Source organism: Tursiops truncatus, chromosome 15 (assembly GCF_011762595.2).
Source record: "Tursiops truncatus isolate mTurTru1 chromosome 15, mTurTru1.mat.Y, whole genome shotgun sequence".
Lineage (NCBI taxonomy): Eukaryota > Metazoa > Chordata > Mammalia > Artiodactyla > Delphinidae > Tursiops > Tursiops truncatus.
The window spans coordinates 23,153,044-23,172,638 of record NC_047048.1 but is presented as its reverse complement, the minus strand read 5'-3'; the positions used below and the strand labels follow the sequence as shown (position 1 = coordinate 23,172,638).

The 19,595-nt window shown below is 47.2% G+C and overlaps 1 protein-coding gene across 6 annotated transcripts in view; it reads right to left on the bottom strand.

Annotated features, from left to right (window-relative positions):
* TMC7 (transmembrane channel like 7) overlaps positions 1-19,284 on the bottom strand; it is a 50,556-nt gene extending 31,272 nt beyond the window's left edge. Inside the window, exons 1-6 of one of the 6 annotated variants that reach the window (XM_073792262.1) lie at positions 19,040-19,283; positions 11,712-11,877; positions 10,524-10,661; positions 4,942-5,185; positions 3,937-4,085; positions 45-212 (exon numbers count right to left, since the gene is read on the bottom strand). In XM_073792262.1, the coding sequence (XP_073648363.1) occupies positions 45-212; positions 3,937-4,085; positions 4,942-5,185; positions 10,524-10,557 (595 nt within the window). In that variant the 5' untranslated portion in view covers positions 10,558-10,661; positions 11,712-11,877; positions 19,040-19,283. The other 5 variants (XM_073792263.1, XM_073792264.1, XM_019921960.3 and 2 more) reach the window with 5 other exon arrangements.
* Between the last annotated feature and the right edge of the window lie 311 nt (positions 19,285-19,595).

The following is a 19,595-nucleotide window of genomic DNA, read 5'->3' as shown; positions in this document are numbered from 1 at the left end:
AATGAAAAGAACACTCCTTATGGCAAATCAGGCCTTACACTCACCCGCGCCTTTGGATGGAATGAGCACAAAGCTGCTGTTGGTGATCTTGTATCTGGTGAGCAAGACTGGGAGCAAAACCAGCATAAAGATGATCAGAAATATCACCAAATTCAGCAATACCAGAAACCGTAAGAAGGAGAAGTAGGACTGAATTCCAGTGCCAAATTTCCCTGGAAAAAAGGAATCCAGACATCACTGACCAGGAGTATTGATACAGTACCCACTGTAGGTTCAATCAGCCACAGAGGGCTGAACTGAAATTGGAGGCTCTTAGTGGGGGAGGGAGGAAGAATAATTTCAAGGCTCTGCTTGAAATTATTAAGTTTAAACTTTCACATGTAAATCTACAATCACTCTTAAATCAATAATTTGAGATGGTGTGAGAGAGGGCTCAATATTTTCTCATAGGAATATCTAATGGACTATATCTAATGGACTATCTAATGGACTCAGCGCCATTTATTGAAATATCTAATGGACTCAGCGCCATTTATTGAAAAGGCTATCCTTTCCCTAGTTAATTGCAATAGTGCTTTTGTAATTGACTATATATTTATGGACGTGTTTCTGAATTCCCTCTTCTGTTCTATGGGTCTATTTGTCTATCTTTGCACCAATACCAGAACTGTCTCATTATTGCAGATACAATAATACTTGATATATGGTGCTCTAAGTCTTTAGGCTTTCTTCTTCCTCAGGCACCCTTGGTCCTCTGCATTTCTATATAAATTTTAGAATCAGCATATTCATTTTCACACATACACACATGCATGCATGTGCAAAATGTGCTGAGATTTGGACTGGGATTACATGGAATATATAGGTCAGTTTGAGAACAAGTGACATCTTTACAATATTGAGTCTCTGATCCGTGAACATGGTATATTTAGGTTCTTTAATTTCTCTCAACAATATTTTATAGTTTTCTGTGCAGAATTATTTCACATAGTTCTTTAGATGTATTCCTAGGTGCAATGATACTACAGTATAACTTATTTTTTAAATGTTTGTTGCTGGTATATAGAAATACAGTTGGTTATATATATATAGATCTTATATCTAGCAACATTGCCAAAGTTGCCTCAATTCTAATAGTTTGTCTTTTTTGTTTTCTACAAATAAATCATGTCATCTGCAAAAAAAAAGAGACAACTTATTTCTTCCTTTCTGGTCATTGACCCTTTTTTTCCCATCATTGTACATTGGCTAGGACTTCCAGAACAATGCTGAATAGAATCTATGATAATTAGAAGTCTTTTCCTCATTCTCAATCTTAGAAGAAAAGCTTTCAATATTTCACCATTAAGTATGATGTGTGCTATACAATGTTTATAGATATTTTTTCCCAGATTAAGAAAGCTCCTGGGAATTCCCTGGCGGTCCAGTGGTTAGGACTTAGCTCTTTCACATTGTGGTGGCCTGGGTTCAATCCCTGGTTGGGGAACTAAGATCCCACAAGCCACACAGTGCGGCCAAAAAAACAAAAAACAAAACAAAAAACAACAACAAAAAAAAGAAGGCTCCAATCGATTTCTTATTTGCTGAGAATGAGAACTGAATTTCACCAATGCTTTTTCTGCATCAGTTGGGTTAATCATATAATTTTTTTCCTTTATTCTGTTAAGGCAGTGAATTACATTCATCGATTTTTCAAATAGAAAACAAACCTTCCACCAAATAATGATTAAATTACTAAGGACAGACAGAAAGCACTCAAAGAATAAGGATGTCTGCTTGTTCTTGGTGCGGGCAAAGAACTTATATTCTGAGACTGAAGATGTGAGACCCACAATCTTTTCTTCTCTCCTTGACGGAGGTAAGGAGCTTAACTATCAATCCTTCACTTCCTGCCAGATGAGTACCTAGTCAGCCAAGAAATCACAGGATTGGAGTCACTGAAGAGAAAATCAAGGGCCCAGTTCCATGGGGAGAAACTACCTTCCAACACATAAGCCACTTTATGAATGAATATCTCCATAAAAGCCACCACTTAACAAGAGACGAATCTGGGCATGGTGGCCAAAACCTTGGGTTCTGAAGCTTGACTGCCTGGGTTCAAATTCTGGGTCTGCCTTGTTCTAGCCAATGAACTTGGGCAAGTGTTTTAATCTCTCTGAACCACGCAAATGATAAATGCCTATGTGAAAAATGGGTTCTTGTGAGGGTCAACGGAGATCATATGAGTAAGATGTTGAACACAATGCCCAGTTCACAGTGAAGGCTCAATAAAGGTTAGCTTTTATTATTTTTTGCTCCAAAGATGATGTTCACTTAAACTTCTAAAGTGGATGGTTGAAGTTCTAAGTTTCTAATGAATCCCCCCCCGGAAATAAGTTTACATTCTCCCAATAAAACAACTAAAAAAGTTCATTGAATAGATTACCACTGGTATTTTATAGGTTTTAAAATAGTAATAATGGGGGCAATAAATTTTTTCACATATCCTGCCATGGTCCTTACAAACATCACAAAATTTCCATTTCAGCAGTTTTGAGGAGAAGCTTGTAAATTGTTTTGCTTTCTAGTAGAAACCGGGTAATCCTAAAAGGTATTTTCCCCCTGGCTCAGTTATGTCCCCCAAATGTTTAATTTTTTTTTTCTGATTTTACATTTTGTCATAACTTCCAATTTTTGTATACCTGCTGTGGACTGAATTGTACATTGTTCCCCCCACCCCCTGCAAATTTATATGTTGGAACTCAAACCCTCAGTGTGATGGTATCTGGAAACAGGCCTTGGGGAGGTAACACGGCTAAGTAAGGTCAGGAAAGTGGGGCCCTCATGATGGGTTAGTCCCCTTAGAAGAAAAAGCAACAAAGCGTGCTCTCTCTCCCTAAGCACACACAAAGAGGAGGTCATTTGAGGACAGAGTGACAAGGTGGCCGGATATCAAACTTCCAGTCTCCAGGACTGTAAGAAAATAAATTTCTATTCTTTAAGTCACCCAGTCTATGGATTTTGTTATGACAGGCATACCTTTTATTGTGCTTTGCTTTATTGTGCTTTACAGATATTTTGTTTTTCATACATTGAAGGTTTGTGGCAACCCTGCATCAAGCAAGTCCATCAGCACCATTTTTCCAGAGCATTTGCTCACTTCCTGTCTCTGTGTCGCATTTTGGTAATTCTCGCAATACTTCAAACCCTCCACCAGCAAAAAGATTACAACTCACTGAAGGCTCAGATGATGGTTAGCATTTTTTAGCAATAAAGTACTTTTTAATTAAGTTATGTACACTACTTTTTAGACATAATGCTATTGCACACTTAATAGACTACGGTATCGTGCAAACACAACTTTTATACGCACTGGAAAACCAAAAAATTCACGTGACTCGCTTTATTGCGGTAGTCTGGAACCAAACCCTCAATATCTCCTAGGTCTGCCTGTACTTCATCCCAATTCTCACCATTGCGGGAAAGTAGGATTATTAATATTTTCAGGGCGATGGGTGTCTTTGGCAGTCTGATGAGGCTTATTGAGCCCCATCTTGGAATAACATTTTTAAACGCACAAAATACAAATGGTCGTATGATGATCAAAACATTATTGTATAAACTAAATTTGTGATAGATTAATACATGAGCATTTTCATTAACATATTAAATAACAAGGTCTAGTGGCAGATCTAATCACTGCTGTAATTTCAAAGTCGTGATGAGCACAGATGCTATTCCCAGTCAACTACAACAACTGGAAGGAACAGGAAGACATCTGTGATGTTCCTGGTGACGAAGACACAGGCTCTATTAATCCTAACTGTGGCTAGTTGCTCGCGTTCATCATGGAAGGAAATGCTACATTTCAGCTGGGGGGTGAGTGAAAACAAAGCTGTCCTTTCCTCAGGCGCAGGAGACTTCTACGGAGGAGCACGTGCAGTGTGGGGTGTGTACCTTCTATGCTGCGAATGTCCTTCCGCCACAGCTCCAGGTGGGTTGTCATCTCGCGAGCCTTCTCTATGAACCTCTCCCAAGACTTGCTGCTATACCGTTTCCACTGGTCCCACTCAGATAAGTACCTCATTTGGGTCTCCTGAATGTCCCTGCATTGAGAAACAAGCATGACAATGACAAGGCAGGGTCATCAACCTCAGCACCAAATAAAACCCCAGCCGAGAGGATGTGGAAAACCTGGAGCCCTCATGCAGTCCTGGTGGGAATGGAAAATGGTGTGGCCACTAGGAAGAAGTTCAGCAGTTCCTCAGAAAGTTAAACGCAGAATTACCATATGACCCGGCAATTCCACTCGTAGGTAGATACTCCAAAAGAATTGAAAACAGGGTCTCAAACAAAAACTTGTACACAAATGTTCAACGCAGCATTAAACACAATAGGCAAAATGTGTCAACAACCCAGATCTCCATCAAAGGATAAATAAACTGTGCTCTATCCACACAGTAGAATGTTATTCAGCCACAAAAAGGAAGGAAGTACTGATACATTCTACAACTTACATGAACCTTGAAAACATGAAGTTAAGTGAAAGAAGTCAGACACATGGATGATTCCATGTACATGAAATGTCCAGAATGGCAAATCTATAGAGACGGAGAGTAGATTAATGGTGGGCAGGTGCTGGGGGGAAGGGGAACAGAGTGATGACTACACACAACGATGAGGCTTTGGGGGTTGCAGAGCCACAAGATGGAAGCAGCCTGGGCCCCTGAGTGACTGCAACTTTCCCCCTTGACCTCAACCCAGGACTTTTATGTGAGCAAGAAATGAACTTCTAATACACTGAGATTTTACCTGTGTGCGTATCTTTGTCACAGCAGCTTAGCTTATCCTAAGTAATAAACTTTTAATTATGTGAACTCTTCAGGAAATGCATTCCATGCATAAAAAGCACCTCTTCCCAAAACATACACCATATGCCTTCCAGATGGCTGCTGGACAAACCTTAGTCTCCGCTTCTCAGAGATGTTCAGTGCGTATTTCCGAATGGATTGGTTGTCAAGGTTTTCAGTGATTTCTCCCTCCAACTGGGAGCTGTAAGAGTCTGTTGGCTTCAGCAAAGTGCCACTTTGCTTGTCCCGGGGAAGGATGGTCGTCCTCTTACGAGCAATAGACCGGTAGCTTGGCAATTCTTGAAGGAAAGTCACAGGTGGAGAAGAAAAGCAACTGGAGTCCAAAGAGAGGCTCTCTGGATAAGAAGGAAGAAAACCACCATTCACCCCAGTGAACTTGGGGACCAAAACCCAAAACTTATGTAGGAGACTTAGATTTCAGAGACCCTAACGAAACCTCACAGTCAGGAGCCTGGGCCACTGACAGAAGTATTTGTATCTTAATTATTTCATTTACCAGGATGGTGCTCAGGACAATGAAATCATCTGCAAAAGGGTTCATTTCCAGCAGGTGTGTTTTAAGTTACATGATGCCTGCATTCTAGTGTCTGGCTGCAGCCACTTGCTAGGTGTGTGGCTTTGAGTAATCTAACCTCTGTTTTTCATTTGGCGAATAGGGCTAGTGACATTTGCCCCAACTATCCTCACACAGTGTAGGGTATCCACTGTATGGGATAAAGCTCTGAAAAGCATAAACTGCTTTGCAAATGCATAGCGACAACAACATCATCAACGACAATAGTAATAATGGCGTTTACGGAGCACTTCCTTTGCACCAGGCACTCTGTTAAGAGCTTCATGACCACTCATGGGATGTGGGCTGGCCTTACGATCTGCTTGGACCAACAGAATGCAACAGAAGTGATGCTGTGCCAGTTCTAAGCCTAGCCTCAGGAGGTCTTGCCAGCTTCTGCTGTTCTTTGCACGCCAGCTGCTGCCTTGTGAACAAGCCCAAGCTAACCTGCTGGAGGATGAGACCAGGTAGAGCAGGGATGATCACCCCAACCGAGACCATGCCAGGCCAGCCTACAGCCAGCTGTTGCCCAACTGACCACAGATGCTCACATGTACTGAGGTAGGTACTATTATCATCCCCATTTTACAGATGAGAAAATAAAGTCATTCATGGGTTCTCCAACCCCTTGCCCAAGCCCTCGAAGCCCTGCATGATCTGACTCCTGCCCGCCTCTCCAGCTCCTCAGGCTCTCTGACCTCCAACCTACATTTCTTAGGATCCTTCATATACTAAAATGGGCCTGTGTTCCCTCCTCCTCAGAGCCTTTGCGTTGCTGTTCCCTCTGCCTGGAGTGAACTTCTTAGCTCCTACTTGAATGCCACTTCCTCAAGGAAACCAACCCTGCCTCACTGCACTATTGTAGGTGTCTTTTTTTTTTTTTTTTTTTGCGGTACGCGGGTCTCTCACTGTTGTGGCCTCTCCCGCTGCAGAGCACAGGCTCCGGACGTGCAGGCCCAGCAGTCATGGCTCACAGGCCCAGCCGCTCCACGGCATGTGGGATCTTCCCGGACCAGGGCACGAACCCGTGTCCCCTGCATTGGCAGGCAGACTCTCAACCACTGCGCCACCAGGGAAGCCCTGTAGGTGTCTTGTTACTCATTTTCCCCCACACAGTAAGTCCTTCACAGTACTTATCACAATCTATAACCTTATATTTCTTTGCGTGACCATGTGAGTATGTCTGTCTTACCCAGTGGACTGTAAGTTCTCGGAGGGCAGGGACTGTGAAGATTTCCTCACCATTGCAACCCAGAACACAGCAGCATCCCTGGCTCAGAGTAGTTCAATAAATACTTATTGGATAGATGGATGAGTGGATGACATTCGTAACTTGCCCGTGCTTAGAGAGCCTGGGGGTGGGGGCATTGGAAACAGAGCCAGGTCTGCCTACTCAAGAATCTCTATTAACTATACTTCAATAAAAATAAAAATAAAAATAAAGAATATTCACTCTGCTACATCAGACCACAGCTGGAGGCCAAGTTTTGCTGTGCCTTGTGCAGAGGTCCGAGGAGGGAGAGCTTTCTGTTGAAGGTGAGGAACGAATGCCACTTTCAGGATGTATTTTATACCTGATCCGATTTTAGTGTGGGAAGACCATCCTGAGTGGAGACAGGACATGGAAGGAGGAGGTAGGAGGCAGCTGTGATAACCTAAGCAATTACCCCTCCAGGGAGCAAAGCTTGCTTGGGTTTGAATCTGGGGTCTTTCGATTACTAGCTGTGTGTCTTTGGGGAAATTACTTAACTTCTCTGAGCTTCAGTTTCCTCATCTCAAAAACTCATTCATTCACCAAATATACCTATCATGTGTCAGATCTGGAGCTAGGGATACTACAGTGAACAAAGTAAATACCCTACTCACATGGCACTGAGGCTAAATAGAGGGGGTGTGTGAGCCCTGTGGATATTTGGGGAAGGGCATCCTGGGAGACGGAAACAGCAAGTACAAAGGCCCTGAGGCAGGGGCATGCACAGCATGCTTGAAGAAGAGCATGGAGGCCTAGGTGAGTGGGGAAGAGTGAATGAATGGGAGCCTCGAAGGCTCTTTTGTTGGTGGCCCCCAAAGAGCCACACCAGCCCTCTGTGGTCTCCTCCCCTTGAATCCCGGCTGGACCCATGACTTGTTTTTAAACAAAGGTCGCGAGAGAACTGATACTCTGCCAGTTCCAGATCCAAGCCTTAAAAGGGCCAGGAAGCTTCTACTCTGTGCTGTTGGGAGCCTGGGGCTGCTGTGTTAGAAGTCCAGCGATGCTGCTGACACAACCACGTGGAGAGAAAGAGGCCCCAAGGCTCCAAGGAGGACAACCAAGGAACTGGCTGACAGTAAGGATCAAGGTCCCGGCTTATGACCCCAGCAGGCCGTTGCAGCCGGTCCCCAGCCACACTGCTCATCCTCGCCAGGCCCCACCATGGGCACGAAAAGGCCACTGGATGCTCAGACCCAGCAGATAGGACACAGAGCTGAGCAAACCGTCTCCTCTGTAGCCTGCTCATTTCCTGATGCACAGGATCAGCAGAAACAATAAAATGGCTTAAGCCATCACATTCGGAGCAATCGATCAAGCAGCAACAGGGAGCTGGGACAGGAAGAATGGAAAGCAGGGATCAGAGAGGTGGCCAGGACAAACCAGGTCAGATTCTGTGGGCTGTGCTATGACCCTTCAATGTGGCAGACGGGCAGCCACCCGGGGCTCTGGGCCAGAGCATGTCGTGATCTGAGCACGTTTCAAAGGATCACTCTGTAGGCTTCAGGGCTAAGGACGAGATCCATCACAGGAGTGCCAGCTTGCGAGAATCAAAGGCGATCATGCAGGCAGAAACACTGAGCACAGCCCTGCACGCAGTGGGCTCTGTAAATGTACTTATAGCTAACAGCGAGGGAGCGCTGTGGGGAGGGGACCGGCCAAGGCCTTGATCCGAGCTGGAGTCTGATGGTGCAGGACAGTAATCCTTGCCTCTCCGATGGGCAAGTTCACATCGCAGAACAGCTGTCCCACTGCTGATGACACGGACACGCGTCTGGAGCCCTGCCAGTCACCAAGCGCAAGCCGACAAACCCGGCTCAACCTTTACTCCCGGCCCCAGCCCCCCCCGCCCCGCCCCGAGGGCATGACACACTTCCATTAGTAACATGGCTCCCTAAGCAAACACGGGGGTCCGGGGTTGGGGTGGAGGCTGAAGGCTAGAGGCTCGAAGCCCACCGCTCCTCCCTCTGGCCAGCAACAAAGGGCTGTTATGAACCAGAACAAAGGCCTTTGAATATGGAGCGGCACTGACCCACTGAATATTCAGCAACTGCGGGACCCAGGGCCGGAGCTGGAGACGGGCTGGCTTGTCACCCACTAGCCAGGCCACCCCAGGAGAAACAAAGACCGTCTCTGAGTCACACGTTTCTCATCTCAGGAACAGTGGATATAATACCATGACCTCAGCAGCGTGATCAGGAGGACAAATGTACCAACAACATAAATAATACTGGCTGGGAATTTGGGAGCACACCTTGCGCCAGGCTATTTGCAGTACACGATATGCATCACCACACTCAATTCTCTGAGCTACTCAGTGAACAGAATTATCCCATTTTACAGATGAAGAAAGTGAGGCTCGGAGAGGTTGGGTGCTTTGCCCACTCACACAGCTAGGAAGTGCTGGAACTAGGAACCTATCACAGGTCTGTCAGATGCCAAAGCTATAGTCTTTACTATGAGACCACTCGGTGGGCCATGGATTTGCAAGTGCTTTGTAAACAATAAAATGCCACGCGAACTAATCATCTGATTGTTCTTGCAGCCACACCACAGGAAGGATACATCCTATTCACATTTCCCAGCAACAGCCTCTGATGGAAAACTCTATTTTCAAAACGGCCATCACTGAAGAGGAATGCTTCTTCCTTTTCAGACATCCTTGGGAAGTTCTGCATCTTCAAGTTAAAAGAAAAATCACAACTATACCCTTGAACACAAGCACCATTATTTTTGTAGCTGGTACACTTCCAACCCTTTGCATATAGGACCACACACTTTTCAAAGCATGACATCACCGAATTTCTCACACCACCCTGCTGGGAAGGCTTTGCTGCCCTGGCTTTTCAACAGGGAACCTGAGGTCTGGAGAGACGGCGGCTTGCCCAAGGCTTTGATGTCAAGACAGACTCCTGGTTCTACCTATTCTTAGAAAGGCAGGTGGCATCACCTCTCCTAGCCTTGGTTTTCTCATCCTGATAGGATAAGAATGGCTCACTAGTTACTGTCGGACGTTCTCCTGAGGTGATCATTTAAGCCTGTGGTGTGTAGGCTGCTTCATGACCATGTGCATGGGAGGCTGGAGCAGGTCTCAGATACTGGGCTGCCTCCACCTAGGAAGGCCTAGAATCTGTTGGCCACTGGAGTCAGATTTCAGCAAGCAGGAGGTTACTTAGGTGGGAGGATGACTGGGTAATTATTACAGGAGATATGGGGACAGGGGCAGGGGTAACTGCTTCTTCTGGTATCTGCTGTTCTTCCAGGTTAAGGACAAAGTTAGTCTCTCTGAGGCTTAGAGCGGTGCCTTGCTCACAGAAACCTCTCCATCTGGAGAATGAATGAATGGATGAACGAATGGGCAGAGGCAGGCACATCTGGAGAGCATCCTGACGTCCCAACTTGCTGGGCAGCTCTTTCCACAGGACACCAAATCCTACCAATGAGCACAAACATTCCCAGAATGTGGGCACAGGCCAACTGTGACCTAAATGGCACCAAAACCACTGCCAGCCTCCCTCAGGGGCTTGCCGAGAACCTAGCCTGACCGTATTTGGTGCCGGCTTCACTTCAGGGTTTTTCTTCCCACTCACAGAATCATGGAAACTCTGGAGAAGAAGGGACCTTCTGGGTCATCTGGTCCAGGCAACCGGCCAGCTGCTGTTACAATGAGTTCTGTTTGATACCTTGCATGGAGTCCCTCTCTGTGTGGGACTCTGGGCTGGGGGCAGGGGCTCTGGAGACGATGAAGGTTTACAGACTTGCTTCCCGCCTCGAAGAGTTTCCCCCCGCCTCGTCCAACCAGCACTTATCTCCCAAGTGCCCAGCCCACTGCATCCCTGTCATTAGCCCATCCTCCTCCCTATGTGTTTACCTGCGTATTGACTCTGACCGTCTCCCTCCCCCATTAGACTGTGACCTCCATGAGGAAAGGGACCCCATCTCTCTCCTTCACCACGGAGTCCTCAGGCTGTAAGACAGAGCCTGACACATGGCGATGCTTAATAAAAACCTGTTAAGTGAATGAACACATGCATGAATGAATTGTGAATAAATGAATTTGGTGCTAAGGATACAGGCAACATTGGCTCACCCACCAGGTAGACCAAGGTACATGTTTAGCACACCAGCAAAAGAGGGGCACCAAAAAAACGAGAAGAAGATGTGAGGAATTTAAGCATTTAATATTATTCTTTTCTTTAGGGGTGACTTTTTATTTCACAATTGAAAAAGCTGGCACAAAAATATTGATTGGGATGTTGACTGCATATTACAGCCTTTCTACTTCAGGTACTTTACACAAGGCAGCCCTATTAGACACATGCATGCACACCCAGTTTGACGCTACCAGTAAGACAATGTAGACATCGATTTCAGAGCTTCTCAGACTTCTTTCCACTCACGTCTGTGTGTGTGACATTGTTTTGATTTTGGATGCTAACTGGAGCTGGGGCACCTGAATAATTTCTGCTCACAGCTGCCAAAGGGTCTTAACCAAGGAGCTCCCAGTGCAGGGGATCTGATTAAAGCTTCTATGACATTTCTACCAAGTGCTCAAAAACCTCTGAGGCCAGGGGACTCATCAAGGCCCTACTCCTGGCAGGACCACCCAACCACCCATCCATTCATTCACTCATTCACTTGAAAAGATTTACTGAGCAACTGCTACGTGCCATGCACTGTTCTAGGACTGGGACGCAGCCTTGAATACGACACACAAACTCCCCCTGCCTCTGGAGGAGACAGACAATAGACAAGTAAGAACAATATATTTCAAATGGTGATAGATGTCCGGAGAAAAATAAAGCAGGGGTGTATTTGAGCAAAGCCTGAGGGGAGGGAGGGAAAGAGCCACGTGGTTATCTGGAGGAAGAGCATCCAACAGAAGATAGAGACGAGCAAGGTAGAGACAGAGAAGAGCAAGTGCAAAGGCCCTGAGGCAGGACTGTGCCAGGTCAGTTCGAGGAACAAGAAGGCCCGTGTGGCTGAAGGAGAGTCAGCAGGGTAGGAGGTCGGGGAGAAACAGGCCAGGCCACGTGGGGCCTGTGGGCCATGTTGTTACCTTACTCGGGTAAGGTGGGAACCACGGGGGTTCTCAGCAGAGAACGATCTGACTCGGATTTAACAGGATCTCTCTGGGCAGCCATGTGGCAATTTCTGTCCTTGAGCTACGCAGGTCAGCATGGCTACAGCCCATGGCAGGGCATCACGTGTCGAGGGGCACCATCCTGCAATGACGGAAACGTTCTATAATGGTACTATTTAACATGGTGACCGCTAGCCACTTGTGGCTACTGGGTTACTGAAATGTGGCTGGTAAGACTAAGGAAATGAATTTTTAATTTTATCAGACTTTATTCAATTTACACCTTACAGCCACGTGTGGCTAGTGGCTACTGTACTGGACAACACAGAGGGGCCTTTTTCACAGGAACCCAGAACCTAGTCTGAGAGGTGAGGAGCCAGGGCCTTGGGAGCCTCCTCTATCTGCCAGACTTCAGAATCGCAGGGCTGGGGGGACCTGCGTGAGTCACACCACCTGGCACCTGGGTGGGGCCTGGGGAACGGCTGGGTCCCAAGGCTTTATGACCAGACAAGCAAACAGCCGTCAGGAGCAGTGACTAACTGCGCAATCAGATCCATGCTGAGCCCAGAACCCAGGCCTCCTGGTTTCGAAGCCAGTAGAGCATCCGGTGGACTGTCCATGGAGCTGTTACGGTGCTTCTGTCTGTCTGAGGAGGTGACACGACACGTGGTTAAGAGCACTGGCTCCAAAGCCCGCTGCCTGGATCCTAACCCCGGCTCCACTTGCTATCCGTGTGACCTGGCAAGTTTCTTGACCATTCTGTGCCTCAGTTTTCCCACCTGTAAAATAGGGGTAGTAGTTCCCACCTCGCACAGCCCTCCTAAGGCTATTAGATGGCTCCTGTATGTCAAGTGCTTAGAAAAGAGGGCAGCAAATCTTTTCTGTAAAGAACCAGATAGTAAATACTCTTTACCACACGGTCTCTGTCACAACTATTCAACCTGCCACTGCAGTAGGAAAGCAGCCATGATGCATGACTGTTTCCTAATGAAACTTTATAGAAATACGTGGTGGCCCAGATTTGGCCCATGGGCTGTAGTTTGCAGACCCCTGGCTTAGGGCAGTGCCTGGCACATCGTGCTACCTACTTGAAGCCAGGACTCTGATTATTTATTGATGAACTTAATGTACATGAAGATTTAAATCTGCAGTGGCAAGGGGGAGGAGGGGGTGTCCTCTCGCTAAGGACCAAGCTACTCCCTATGTGGAGTGTTTATCTTCCTTGGCTAGGACCTCTCCAAAAAAGGCTTCCAACTTTCCTGGAAGTGACAATAACCAAAAATTCGCCCTTATTGAGCCTTTACCGTGTGCCATGATGATGTCAAATCCTTTACCTAGCTATCTCCTGTGAGCCTCAGGATGGGCCCTTCTTATGTATTACCCTTATTTTGCAATGTGGAAAGTTCAGAGAAGACAGGACCTTTTTCCAAGGTCAAGTTAAGGTCTGAACCATGAGGGCAATGACCTCAGCATGTCTTACTCACTCTTACACCCCTAGTGATTAGCATGGGGCTGGCACATAACAGGGACTCAAAAAACATGTCAAATTAATACACGGACACGGTAGCTCTATTCACAACATGAACATCCTTCTGTTGCAGCAGCTTGTCAAGTAACATCTCAGGGCCTCAGTTTCCAGGGGGATAAAATGGGCAAATAACACCTACTACACTGAGTTGCTCTGAGGAATTAAAGAAAGTTACCCACTTGAGTCCCAAATCAAATTGCTGACGGAGCCTACTGACCCTCAGGGACCGGCTCCTGCTAGCTGACCTCGTCCCATCTCCTCTCCAAGCTCCAGCCCAAGGCCTCCTCAGATACATGGAGGCCATTCCCACCTCTGCCCTTTGCTCTTCCCGTAGCCCCTCCGAACACTCTTCCCACCGGGGCTTCCCATTCACCTGCGCTGGCTCCTCTACATCCTTGGGCCTCGGCTCAGCGGTCCCCTCCTGGGAGGGCTGTCCAGGCGGGCCGCTCCCCCTCTCTGTCTCATCACCTGCTTATCTCCTTCTCAGCACCTATGCTTAGCTGTCTCTGACCCATTTCCCTCCACCTGTTTAGGGTCTCCCCTGCTGGACTAGAAGCTTCGTGAAAGCACGTCCCTTGCCTGCCTCTTTCGTCCCTAGGCCCCTCGCCTGGTGCGTGCTTTTGGCCCAGGATCAGTTCCCCACCTTCTCCTGGTGGGAGTGGGAAAACACAGAAGGGCTGGGTGGTCCCACAGCCAAACAATGCTGTTTTACAAAGCAGCCAGATTGCAACAAAGTTAACAACACTGAAAAGTCATTTCCCCCTTTTATCCCTTAAATTCTTCACTTCCTGAAGAAAAAACCAAACAAAAAAAGCCACTCACGGCCTCTGGCCTTTGGGCCTAATCCGGTCCTGAACTGCTGGGCAGACAGAGCTCGGCCTCTTCCAGACAGAGGGGAAAAAAATAACTCAGGTCAGAAGGCTGGCTCACTGTGGCCTGTGTCCAGGCCTGCACAACAGCCCTCCCACCCAGGACAGCTTTGATGAGTAACCTGGATGAATGGACTTAGCAGATAAAGTTAAAAAAAAAACAAAAACACTGCAGGTCAAACGGTTACTTGTCTTCAAATTTCCTAAAATCGGTCAGACTAAAATAGCCCACGGAATAGTTGTTTAACTACATAAGTATCTAACAGATACCTTCAGAGAGTATAGGCACAGAGCACATGCAGTCATCAAACCTGATAATACTGGGGCTAGAAAAGGCCCTAATAATCATAATCATAATAATACCAAGAGCTACCATTCAAGTGCACAGCGCCTGCCCACAAGGTGCTGCTTATCTCATTAAATCCTTTCAGTGACCCTAGCAGATGGGGGTATGTGAAAATATTTTGGAACTAGGTAGAGGGGATGGTTGTACCATATTGTGAACGCACTAAATGCTGTACACTTTAAAATGGTTGATTTTGTTATGCGAATTATGCCTCGATCTCCGCCCCCAAAAAGTCACTGCATGCATGCTAGCCGAAGGACTCCCGACAGGAATGAGCATGTAGTTATACTACACATCCTGTACACGTACATTTACTGGCTGGTATGAAGTACTGACAGACTGGAATATGGTAAATATTTGACAAAGGGAAAAAACCATGCAGAGTCACTCCATTCAATAAACACAGAACATGCCAGGTACGATGGGGCTGAGGGGCGAAACGCCCTGGAAGAGGGCAAAATGCCTCATGGTCAGGGGGTGGGGAGGCATTGCCTCTTGGGAGGAGGGGACATTCCAGCTGAGAGCAGAAGTGTGAGGAGCTGGCCCTGGGAAGAGCAGGGGGAAGGGTGTGCCGGCTAGAGGGAACAGAGGCTGCGAAGACCTGGAGGGAAGCGCTGGGGCCTGGGAGGGGTGGGGAGCAGGTGGAGAGGCCCTGGAACAAGGCGGTCCTCCGGCTTCCATTCCTATCAGAATCTCCACTTTATAGATGAGGAAACGGAAGCTCAGAAAGGGCAGTAACTTGCTCAAGGCTACACAGTTTATAAGAGGCCAAGTCGGTGTCTGAACCTGGGTCTGCTTAATTCCAAAATCCCTGCCCTTAAAAATGATACAACTCAAGAGAAGTGAGAATACAGTTCAAGGGATACTTTGACAGGGTGAGGCTAGCGGGCTCTGTGGGTACAGAGACGAGACATAGTCTAGCCTGTGGGAGGGGAGGTAGTCAGGGAAGGCTTCCAGGAGGAAGTGACACCAGACTGAAAGATGAGAAAAATAGTATGCCTTAAAAGGAAGTAAAGTAATAGCCTCATGGTAGAGGGAACAGCAGAAGCTTCTCAGGCTCAAAAAGTGGCATGGGAACCGTCAGATGGGGGTGGGGGGTGTGTGTGGAGATGGGAGCTAAGATGGGGACCAAATCACTAAGGGCATCCTTTCAACTAGTGTTTATTGAAGGCCTCCTATACACCAAGCACTGGGCTAAGCAGGGGGATGCCATGGTGAGCCAAACAGGCCCAGGCCCTGCCCTGCTGGAGCTTACCATCTAGTAGGAGAGCAGAGACATCGTAACAACAGTTAACACTTACATGGGCCATGGCAGCCACTCCCCAGGATGGCCCCCTGTGACCCTCCCCTCCTAATATTCACGCCTCTATACAGGCCCCATCCACACTGAACAGGGCTGACCCGTGTGAACAATAAAAACAACACAGTGTGATTTCTAAGACCAGCTCATAAAAGACACTACAGCTTCCGCCTTGCTCTCTCTTGGATCATCTGCTCTGAGAGAAGCCAGCCACCACGTCTCGAGGACACTTAAGCAGCCCTCTGGGAAGTCCACATGGAGAGGAACTGAGGCTTCCTGTCAACAGCCAGTGTCAACTCGCCATCCATCTGAGCGAGTCATCTTGGAAGGGATCCTCCAGCTCCAGGCAAGCCTTTGAATGACTGCATGGCTGGCTGACACCATGACTGCAATTTTGTAAGACAGACTGAGCCACAAAAGCCTAGATAGGTCACTCCCCAATTCCTGACCCACAGAAACCTTGAGGTAAGTGGGTTCTAAGCCTCTAAATTTTGGGAAAATTTGTTCCAAGGTACAGATAACTAACTTAAGCATTTACTTATTTATATAAGTAAGTTATGAGTTTATTTATATAAGTAAGTAATTTATATAAATTATCTGAATCCTCATAATGACCTCCTGAAGTAGGTACTTTCGTTATTTAATACATAAGGAAACTGAGGCACCAGGCACTTAACTGCCTTTCCCAAAGACAAAACCAGTGAATGGGAAAAAGAGGATTGGCATCTGAGAATCCAGAGTCTAGACTTGAAACCACTACACTATAGCTGCCAGCATGGCTGTGGGTATACTCCATCATTCATTCAGTCATCACAGGTTTAGTACCCACCACGTGCCGGACACTGTTCTAGGTCCTAGGGGAACAAGAAAAAGCCCCTGATTTTCATGGCACCCACATTCTAGAAGGAGAGATAGCTAATAAACCAGGAAATGATCACACCACATGGCTTCAGATGGTGCTAAGTGCTTTGAAGGAATAAGCAAGGTCAGGGTAAGAGATAGGGGGGTACTTCTCCAAACAAGATGACTCCAGAGGTCTGCCTCTCTGAAGTGACATTTGAGCAGAGACCTGACAGGAGCCGAAAGAGGCTGCCATAGGAAGATCAAAGAGAAATGCACTCCAGGCAACGAGAACAGCAGGTGCAAAGGCCCTGAGGCAGAAATGACCTTGATATGTTGGAGGAATGAGAAGGCAGTCAGTGTAGCTGGAGCAGCATGGGCTAAGGTAAGGCTGTAGGTGATGAGAGCCTGCAGAGATGGGCTGGGGTCCTTGCTGGCCTTGTTGGAGGCCTGGAGCTTGTTCTCAGAGCAGTGGGAAGCCACTGAAAAGTTTTAATTAAGAAGGCAATTATTGTCTATTCAGCCATAAAAACAAATGAAATAGTGCTATTTGCAGCAACATGTATGGACCTTGAGATTATCACACTAAGTGAATTAAGTCAGAAAGAGAAAGACAAATACCATACGCTGTCACTTACCTGTGGAATCTAAAATATGACACAAGTGAACTTATCTGCGAAACCGAAACAGATTCACAGATACAGAGAACAGACTTGTGGTTGCCAAGGGGAACGGGGGTTGAGGGAGGGATGGATTGGGAGTTTGGGACTAGCAGATGCAAACCGTTATATACAGAATGAATAAACAACAAGGTCCTACTGTATAGCACAGGGAACTATATTCAATATCCTGTAATAAACCATCATGGAAAAGAAAAAAAAAAAAGAAGGCAAATGTTGTGATCTGTTTTATCACTAAGAAGGATACACATTTCCCAATTCTGTAAACTAGACGCCCTGTGTCTCCTGACCCCCTCCAGCTGTCCTCCCAAGATGCTCATACAGTGCGTCATGGTTTACAAACTGCTGCAAAGTTATAAACACAGTCCCTTCTGAGCCTTCCACTCATGCTGGTGGGTACAAGGTCATAAAATATCATCTGTCCAAGGGACAGGGAGAACCTTTTGATTAGAGGCGCTAGTTACAATACTCATAAAAAGATGCTTAGAGATCCCCTTGAACACCCAGCAAAGATCCAAGGAAGAGGAGTCTCCTTGCCTTCTGTATGGGAAACCAGGGTTGGCATCTTAAATGTGATGAAGTGTGATTAAATAAGAGAAAGATAAAAAATCATGTGGAAAATATTTGAATAGCTATTACTGAAAGGCTGAAATTGAGCTGATGCCAGCACTAGTAATACTGCATTAGAAAATAATTAGCATCAAACCCAGTCTTTTTTCTGATTCCCGAGCACGTTCCCGGAGTTTGAGTCACTCTAGATGTTTTTCTCTTTCTTCTTCTAGATGTTGAGATCAATCCAATCAGAGGGGCCCAATGCCCAAATCTACACTCATGCTTTACTGTAGATCCTTGTAACAAAATCTCTATTCTCAAATTGAAATAGAAAAAACGCTGCAGATAAAACTCACAGTGGGGAAGTTGAAGCCAAGGTACTAGATATTGGAAGCATTGTCCACACACACACACACACACACACACACACACAAAACCTCACGGTGGGGTCTTGTGTTTTCTTAAGGGCAAATATAAGATATGAATGCTGCAAGGAAGCCTGCCTGGGTACTGGCAACTTTTCTATCTTGACTGAGTAGCGGTTGTACACATTTATGTTAAAATTCACAGAGCTGTACACTTCACTCTTAAGTTTTACCCAATAAAAAAAGGGAAAAGCATATACTTGTCTGGCTACCACTGATAGTGCCTTTTCTGTATCAAGCACTGTGCTAGGCACTTCACACATTTTTCTCTCAACTAATCCCACCAACATCTTATTCCCATTTTACTGCTGAAGAACCTAAGGTTCAGAGAGGGCAAGTCACTTACCAAAGATCACATAGCAATAAATAGCCGAGGCAGAATTCAGTTCTAAGTCCATCTAATTGTAAAGCCTCGTATATTTGGGAGGCAGCCACCTGGTATCAGAATGTTAGGGCTGACAGGGATCTCACAATCTTTTCATTTAACATCTAAGATTATTTTGAGACTTGCCCGGGATCCCTCGACCAGCTTTGGGAAGGCAAACTCACCACTGTCGAGACTCCCATTCTAGTGCTCCTTTTGGTAGGGCATGGGCTCTCTGAATTGGGTGAGGGTGGGTTGGAGGAGGGAGACCAGCAATAAGAAAGATCCGCTTTCCCCCAAGCCGGGAGGTGGGGAGGGGGCCGGGCCCGCGCCGAGCTCCCAGCACCTCGCGGCCGCTTGCACCCGCCGGCCGCCTGGAGCCGGGTCCGCGCCGCCCTACCTTGGTGGATGAAGGCCTGCCTGCTCGGCCTGCCGGGCGGGAGCGTACTGGCACTGGACTCGCTCATGGCTGCGCCGCGCGCCCCCGAAATGCCGCCGGAGACCCGCTCCGGCCGCCGCCGCCTCCCGGCCTTCCCTCGCGGAGCCGGGATTCCAGATTCCGGGGCTGACGTCACAGAGGCGGGGGCGGGGGCGGGGCGTCCCGGTGGCCCTTCCCACGCCCGACCCCGCTGGACCACCCGAGCAGCCCTGCGCTGGGAGGCGAGGTGTAGCCGGGAGGCAGTGGGAGGGTGCGGCTCCGCCGCGTCGGGGACCCATGAGGCGCGGCTGGAGAGCCGGAGAGACCCGGGACAGCTCCGTCCAGCGGCCGCGAGGAGGGGAGACCTCCCAGATTTTAAAAAGTGTAATAAAAATAACCAAGACGCCGAACAAGTGTATCTAGTAGGTTACCATTTGGGTACCAAAAGGAAAAAAAAAGAGGGGGGGAATATATTTGTACATGTTTGTAAATGCATAAGATATCTGTCGAGTGGGGAGCTGGGAGGCCTGGATGAGAA